Genomic DNA, 8,307 nt, shown 5'->3' with positions numbered 1-8,307 from the left:
ACCACCTGGGCCATCACTGCTGTCCCCCAGGGTGTGCATTAGCAGGTGGCTGGATGAGAAGTGGAGCAGGGACTCAAACCCAGGCACTCCGATATGGGATGGCAGCACCTCAGTCACTGTGCCAAAGGCCAGCCTCTGACTGGCAATGGGCTGCAGCCCTCCAGCCACATTGGGCACCTTTCTCTTCTCTCTGGCCATACCAAGCACAACCCCGCCTCCAAACCTGTGCACTTGGCTTCCCTCGGCCTGGATCCATCTCCCTGCTAGATACTGCATCACTCCAGCCCTTATATCACCCAGTCCAAGAGCCCCCCACCCCATGCCCAACCCAAAGCAAGACAGCAGCTTCACCAAGCCTGTCACTCTGGTTTATTTTGCATCACAGCAAGGTGGACGGCCCAACATCATGGTGTGTATAGCATAGCACAGTGCTGTGCACGACAGTATGATGGGGTTCTTGGCTCATCTCTCTACCACGGAGCTCCAGCCTGGCAGAGGACTGGATCAATGACTGTATTCCCAGCACCAAGGACAGGGCCTGGGACGTGGGAGATGTGAATCATTGCAATGTGTGCTGAGTGATATTTCACAGAGACAGTTCCCCAGTGCTCCCATCCCACATCTGGCAGAACACAGAAAGTATTTCAGGTGGGGCTCATGGCAGAGCTTGCCAGGAACGGCTCTGCTGAGGACAGCTTGTCCTTTAGACCAGAACAGCTGGATTCTGGAACCTTCTGGAAGACTTCTGGACAGTCAGATTCGAGTTTTCCCAGGCTGTTTCTCTGTGACTGTGATCTCCAGAGTGACAGCAAAAGGAAGTACAGAAACAAGCATTCTCAAGGCCAAGGGCAGCTGCCCCATTTGGGGGCCTCCTACCACAGAAGAAGCCCCCAAGAAGCCTGTACAGGAGTCAGCTGTCTGTCCTGGCTTTGCTGATTTTCCTTCCCCATGGACTCTGCCCATTAACAGAACAACTGGGTCAAAGCAATGCAGCAGAAGTCTGAGTTCAGAGGTGCAGACAGAAAGTGAGGCTCAGAGGGGCTGATGGGCCCACCGGAGTTCACACAGCCACCCCCTGAGTCCCGGAGCTTCCTCCACTGCCTCCGACGCCGCCCTCATGGTCTGTGTGGCTGTCGGTTCCCGGTTCATGAGAGCACAAGCACTGAACACAGACCTCCGATTCCAGCCATCCATTTGACCAAACCATATAACGAGAATGAATGCACTGAATAAGATTTGCTTTCAATCTCGCTGTTCCAAAAATAGTCATTCATTCAACAAATATTCATTAGGCATTCTGTCCCAGGCACTGCGCAGATCGCAATGAGCAAGCCATGGTACAGAAGACTGACAATAACATGATCCTTAAAGAGGGTGCACCTGATTGAACTGCCCTTGACACGAGCGCTTCAGAGCAGGGAGTTGTTAGCGACTGCACACCCACATCTCCCTGGCTTCCATTAACGGGGTTTGCGTTCAGACCTAAGGGTAACCGGACGCTCTCAACTCGAATGGCACTGGAATAAAACGCTCCCATCACTGCACACACTGCAGAGCTTAAAAGCAGCCCCGGCTGGACCAATGCCTTACAGGTTTCCCAGTCTCAGCTGCACTCAGGTTTCATCTCTGGCTCCCACATTTGGTTACATTGTATCCGCCTACCCACTCTTGTCTACAAATAGTCACGCCCCTTTAAAAGTGGGGTTTCTTTTCCAAAGCATATGGATGCTTCTGTTTCAAACCCACGTCACTGTAAAACATCCCAAGGTCGTGCCATTATTCTAGAAGGCCTTTTCCATGAACCAACAGCATCTCTAGGAATCGGAAGGGTGGTCTCCTGCTACATTATTTTTATAGGAAGCCCTGGTTCCATCCCCTCCTTGCCTCGTGACCTTGGGCAAACGATGTAACCTTCCTATACCTGGGTCCTCCTCTGTGAGAGGAGGTCTCACCTCCAGTGGGAGGCTTGAGAAAATCATTTCCATCACAGTGGCCTCAAAACCAGCTTCCAGCGTCCACTCCAGATGTGTGTGTCCAAGAAAAATCCCAAGGCCCTACACGCGGCGTGATCCTTTAAGGTCAAACAGTGAAGGAAACAAAAGTGTGCGTTCAGGTCCAGCAAACGTCTCCTCTGCTTCTTAAGGGTGCACTGGCCGTTTCTGCAGGAGCAGCCTTGAACCCCAGTGCAGCAAAGCAAAGATCTTGCCCATCCTCGCATAACTGTGCTTGGTAGAAACCCAGCGAATCAGGACGACCTGCTCCAGGAGCGTAGACATCCAGCAGCACAGAGCGGACAGCGGCACAAGCCCGGGGCACCACACAGCTGCCCCACCCCTCCATCACCCTCCCACCCGGCTTTTTGTTCAGTCAGCCCAGACACAGAAAAGTCCCCACCCATCCAGACGCTGCTTGAAAGAGGAGGCCAGGGGTTTTCTCTTTCTTAAGAAAAGGGGATCACATTTTTAAAAATCCAAGCGCAGCTTTCTCTTTGATAGAACCCCGGGTCCATCTTTGCCAGGCTGGGGTGTATTTGACAGCATTTATTCCACTGCCTCCGCAAATGTCCAACCAGGAATTCACAGGGGAAGGTCTCCCAGCACGTGGACTACTACGCAGGACACGGAAACGCGGGATGAGCCGAGCAGCACTGGAGGTGTGTGTGTGCATGTGTGCGCACACGCGAGTGTGGACTTAGTGCAGATGCGCGAGCACATTTCTGGGCAGTTCAGTGGAATCCATTGGGGGTGCAAGGCGTTATTTTGCCTAAGGAAATCTCCCCCTCACAGTCCAGCTCCCACACTGACTCGGCAGCCGGGTCTCCATCTGGGGACCTCTGGGAGGTCTGGGACACACGGTCGAAGGGGCGTTCCTCCCCCTCCTCCTCCTCCTCCTCTTCCTCCTCGTCGCCCCCCGCAGCCCCAGGGCTCACCGCGTTGGGGATCACGTGGACAGAGGCAACCGCCACCTCCTGCGGGAAGGCCGTGTCTTGGTTGTAGGACAGGAGCTGGTTGCTGATGTTTAGCGTCTCCACCGCGGTGCGCGAGCAGAGGTGGCCACACCCCAGCAGCTGCGCAAATACCCTCCGGAAGTCGGCGTTGAAGGCGTAGATGACCGGGTTCAGCGAGGAGTTGGCCCAGCCCAACCACACGAAGACGTCGAAGGCGGTCTCGCTGACGCACGGGAAGCTGGCGCGCCGGCCCTCGGGGTCACCGGCGCAGAACGGAACCGTGCAGTTGAGGATGAAAAAGGGCAACCAGCAGCACACGAAGACCCCCATGATCACCGACAGGGTCTTGAGCACCTGGGTCTCCTTCCGGATGGACGCCCGCAGGCTGGTGTCCCGCGCGCAGGCCGCGCGGCCCTGACAGCTCTGCGCGTGCTCGGCCGCGCGTTCCAGCGAGGCGATCCGGCGGATCTGCACCTGCGCGATGCGGTAGATGCGCGTGTAGGTCACGACCATGATGGCCACCGGGATGTAGAAGCTGATGAGCGAGGAGGAGATGGCGTAAGTCCGGTTCAGGCTGGAGTCGCACTTCTCCGCCCTCGCCTCCAGCTCCCCTGCCTCCTCCCAGGGTGTCGTGTTGGCCGCGCTGGACGGCAGGTGCGCCCTGGCCCAGGAGCCCACCTTGTCCCGGTGCCAGTTGAGCTGCACTGGGAGGAAGGAGATGACGACGGACAAGGTCCACACCAGGCCCACCATGACCAGGGCCAGGCGCTGCGTCATCTTGCGCTCATAGCGGAAGGGCCTGGAGATGGCCCAGTAGCGGTCTACGCTGATGACACACAGATGCAGGATGGAGGCGGTGGAGCACATGATGTCGAAGGCCACCCAGACGTCACAGAATGCCCCGAAGGGCCAATAACCGGCCACCTCGGCGACCGCCTTCCACGGCATGACCAGCAGCGCCACAAGGAGGTCGGACACGGCCAGAGACACGATGAAGACGTTGGTCATCTTGGCGCGCAAGTGGCGGCTGCGCATGATGGCTGCGCACACCAGCACGTTGCCCAGCAGGGTCCAGACGATGAGCAGGGTCAGGAGGCTGGCGGTGACCACCTGCGTGGGCCCCCTAGGCGCCGCCCCCGCCGAGCCCCCCACTGTGCCCGCTTGCGCCAGCTGCTGCTGCCGCCCAAACCGCGCTGGGTGCACGGAGCCGTTGCGCCCTGGAGGCAGCATGTCAGGCTCGGCGGCAGCGGGCGGCTACGCCTGGACCCGACTCCAGCCCTGCGCCCCCCAGGCGGCCCCATCGGGCACCCCGGGGGTGCGCCGGTTCCCGCGCCTAAGGGGCCCCCCCTCCCCGAACCTAAGGGGCGCTCACCGTGCGCTGTGCCGGGCCCCAGAGGGCGCCTCCGGGTCGGTGGCCGCTTTGCAGCCCCTCCAGTCCCAACGCAGGAAACGGCCGGTGCCCGTGGCCGGCCCGGGCTGTCCCTGAGAGCCGGCAGCGCGCGGGGTGGCGGCGGCGGCTGTGTCTGGTTCGGAGCCGGGGAAGGGGAGAGCGAGCCGAAACCGAGGGCTCCGGGGGCCGGGAGCTGAGGGCGCCGGGTGAGCGCTGCCGCCGCTCCCGGCCTCTGCTGGGTCCCGCGCCACCTCCCCCCCCCCCCCCCCCCCGCGCCTCCGCGCTCGGCTCTCCAGCGCACCCGCCCCACCTGTGCCTGGGCACCCTCTCCGCGCTCGGTCCGCCAGAGTCCTGGGGGCCAACTCACGGGGTCAAGAGGCGCCCCAGCACCAGACCCGGGTAGAATGCGTCCAGGAAGACGAAAAGGTGTCTGATCTGCCACGTTTGAGAAACGGGTAGAGGAGGAACAGGCACGCCCTGGTGGCCAGGTGGGCGGGCGTCCGCGGTGTCGGGGCAAGAAGCAGCCTTGGAAGTCTCTATGACCCGAGCCCCATCCCGACTTCGTTCCCCACCGCGCGTGTGGCACGGCAGGGAGAAGCTGCACCCTACAACCCTGGCATCCCATATCGTAGCGCCAATTCGAGTCCCAGCAGCTCCTCTTCCTACCAAGTTCCTGGGAAAGCAGCAGAAGATGAACCACGTATCTGGGTCCTGCCACCCTTGTGGGAGACCGGGCTGGAGTTCCAGGCTCCTGACTTTGGCTTGGACCAGCCCCGGCCCCGGCCCCGGCCCCGGCCCCCGCCCCGGCCGTTGTGGCCATTTGGGGAGTGAACCTGCATATGGAAGATCTGTCTAACCCTCCCTCTTTCTGTCATTCTGCCTTTCAAATAAATAAAAATAAATCTCTAAAAACAAGTAGGGGAGATTTACCAAGACAAACTGGGTGGGGGAGGCTTTCCTGGGCAAGTTTCTCTGTGGGTTGAAATCACATTTAAGTAGGCCAAGGAGCAGGCTGAGAGAAGACGAGAATGTATGCAGGAGTAACGGGCACCTGCTAGCTTGGGGATCGAGGGCAGGTTGATCCCTGCACCTCGATTTCCTCATCTGGAAAGCGGGTTAATACTGGGACTTTAAAAGGTGAGCATGGTGAGGCCAGACTAATGAGAGCTTTAAGTTCCCCCACCGTCCCTTCTTCCTCTGGCAGTTGCTGTTCTCAGCCCCAGGGCTGCTCTGCACAGAGGCCCCAGCCCCGGTGCAGAGGGCAGGTGTTGTACCTGGGAAGTGGGCAGGGGGAGCAACGGTCCCCATAGGAAGAGACTGTCTGTCTTCACAGTGAAGATCGGAGGGAGTGGGCGGCGCTGTGGCACAGAAGGTTAAGCTGCTGTGAGTAGTCCCACATGGGCATTGGTTCGGGTCCCCGGCTGCTCTGCTTCTCATCCAGTGCCCTGCTAATACTCTTGGAAAGAAGCAGAAGATGGCCGGCGCCGCGGCTCACTAGGCTAATCCTCCGCCCTGCGGTGCCAGCACACCAGGTTCTAGTTCCGGTCGGGGCGCCGGATTCTGTCCCGGTTGCCCCTCTTCCAGGCCAGCTCTCTGCTGTAGCCAGGGAGTGCAGTGGAGGATGGCCCAGGTACCTGGGCCCTGCACCCCATGGGAGACGAGGATAAGTACCTGGCTCCTGCCATTGGATCAGTGCGGTGCGCCGGCCACAGCACCCCGGCCCCAGTGGCCATTGGAGGGTGAACCAACGGCAAAGGAAGACCTTTCTCTCTGTCTCTCTCTCTCACTGTCCACTCTGCCTGTCAAAAAATTTAAAAAAAGAAGAAGAAGCAGAAGATGGCCCAAGTGTTTGGACCCCTGCACCATGTGGGAGACCTGGAGGAAGCTCCTGGGTTCAGCTTGGCCCAGCTCCAGCTGTTGTGGCCATTTGGGGAGTGAAACAGCAAATGGAAGAGCTCCTCTCTCTCTCTCTCTCTCTCTCTCTCTCTGTATCTCTGTCTCTGTCTCTGTCTCTGTCTCTGCCTCCCCTTCTCTGTCATGGAGGGAGTGAAGTGGAGAGAGGATCTGTGGACTGAGGTAGAATTTTGCAGGGAAGAGGATATGGAAAGGGTGAGGGAACAAGGGGAGACAGTGCATGGGGCAGGAAGCGGGAGTTGAGAGATGGAGTCTCAGTCCACTTTGGAGAGCTTGTTTGGAAATCACCCTATGGGGAGTCAGGGCTGGAGGGCTGGGACCCACGGAGCAGGGCTCTGGGAGCTGCAGGGGGCACTCACGCCGCCAGCCCCATCCTCCTCCTGCCTTGAACCGGAGTTCAAGTTCTCTCCAGGAAGTGCCCTGGACTCCCTGGCCCCAGCAGGTGCTCATGCTGGTCCCCGAGCCCCGGGTTGGCGATTATGACAGGGACACTGAGCGGGTCCGGTGTGTTCATTCACACGGTTGCCGCTCCTGTAGGCTCTCAGTTCCGCCAGCCAGGGAGCTGCGGCCCTCCCTGTGGGATTCCCCAAGCCAGCAGCATGAGGGGGTGCATCAGGAATCCAGAATCTGTGCCAGGGAGGGCTTGGGGCCCCACACTGGGAAAAGGCAGATGATGCAGTCAACCAAGATACAAGTGGATACTCCCAATCTGCGAATTCCATCCATCCATTCTTTCATCCAGCAAGCATTTGGGGTTTCTTAGTTTTTATTTATAGATTTTATTTACTAGAAAGGCAAAGAGACTGAGAGATCTTCCATTCACTGGTTCACTCCCCAAACACCCCCAACAGCCAGCGCTGGGCCAGATCAGAGCCAGGAGGAGCCTGGAGCTCAGTCCGGGTCTTCTACATGGGTGGCAGGGACCCTAACACCCTGCTGCCTCTCGGGGTGCACATCAGCAGGGAGCTGGAACTGGGGGCAGACCCAGAACTCAGACCCAGACCTCCAGTGTGGGAAGAGTGCTGTAGGAAATGCTCTCGGCACAGTGGGCATCTCCTGCCGGCACTGAGGGACACGCAAGGTGTGAGTCATCGTAGGGTGGCCTTATGTGGCAGGACGAAAAACGCCCGGTGGAAGGCAGTAAAAAACGAAGTTCAAAATTGCCATTGCAAAGGGAACTGAAAGATAAGTTTATTTTGGAACAAAAACATTTCAAATCCATGCCTATGAGGATCCTCGTTAAGTTCATGGAAGTGCATATTTTGAGAAACTATGCATGGACTTCAAGGTTTTTACACCAAAATAACTTACCTTTTAATTCCATTTTCTGGGGCTGGTGCTGTGATGTAGCAGATAAAGCCGCCACCTGCGGTGCTGGCATTCCATATGGGCGCTGGTTCTAGTCCCGGCTGCTCCACTTCCAATCCAGCTCTCTGCTGTGGCCTGGGAAAGCAATAGAAGATGGCCCAAGTCCTTGGGCCCCTGCAACTGCATCTGAGACCCAGAAGAAGCTCCTGGCTCCTGGCTCCTGGCTTTGGATTGGCACAGCTCCAGCCACTGTGGCCATTTGGGGAGTGAACCGGCGGATGGAAGACTTCCTCTCTCTCTCTCTTTCTCTCTCTCTCTCTCTCTCCCTCTCTCTCTCTCTCTGCCTCTGCCTCTCTGTAACTCTGCCTTTCAAATAAATAAGTAAACATTTTTTAAGAAATTCCACTTCCCATGACCTCTTTGAAATACGCTCACATTGGTAGAGTCTTCTTTTCCCATGTAGTACAAAGTTGCTATCTGAGACTGAGCTACCACCAGTTCCTAGATCCTGTTCTAGGCCATGGGTATCCAAATATATATTCTACAGGGCAATAATAAACAGCTTCAAAAATAACATAATTGCATGGTAAGTGCTGTGGAACAAATCAAGCAGAGAAACAAGACAGAGGCTAGAGGGACCAGCTGCTTCCAAGAAGAGGTCAAGAATGCCTTAGGGCAATCAGAAAGCTGAGAAGGCTTTGGTCAGGCAAATGTCAGAGGCAGATCATTCTAGAAGAGGAAAGAAAGC

General features: G+C 57.6%; 1 protein-coding gene across 1 annotated transcript; it reads right to left on the bottom strand.

The window, feature by feature from the left end:
* Positions 1-360: 360 nt before the first annotated feature.
* On the bottom strand, positions 361-4,560 carry DRD5 (dopamine receptor D5). Its single transcript, XM_008274145.5, has one exon. The coding sequence runs from the start codon at positions 4,175-4,177 to the stop codon at positions 2,726-2,728; it is 1,452 nt and encodes a 483-aa protein (XP_008272367.3). The 5' UTR covers positions 4,178-4,560; the 3' UTR covers positions 361-2,725.
* Positions 4,561-8,307: the final 3,747 nt, after the last annotated feature.

The sequence above is a fragment of the Oryctolagus cuniculus genome, chromosome 2, assembly GCF_051225735.1.
Source record: "Oryctolagus cuniculus isolate XC-2025 breed Fujian yellow rabbit chromosome 2, ASM5122573v1, whole genome shotgun sequence".
NCBI classification, from domain to species: domain Eukaryota; kingdom Metazoa; phylum Chordata; class Mammalia; order Lagomorpha; family Leporidae; genus Oryctolagus; species Oryctolagus cuniculus.
The sequence above is the reverse complement of the archived record's forward strand: the minus strand, read 5'-3'. Positions and strand labels throughout refer to the sequence as shown.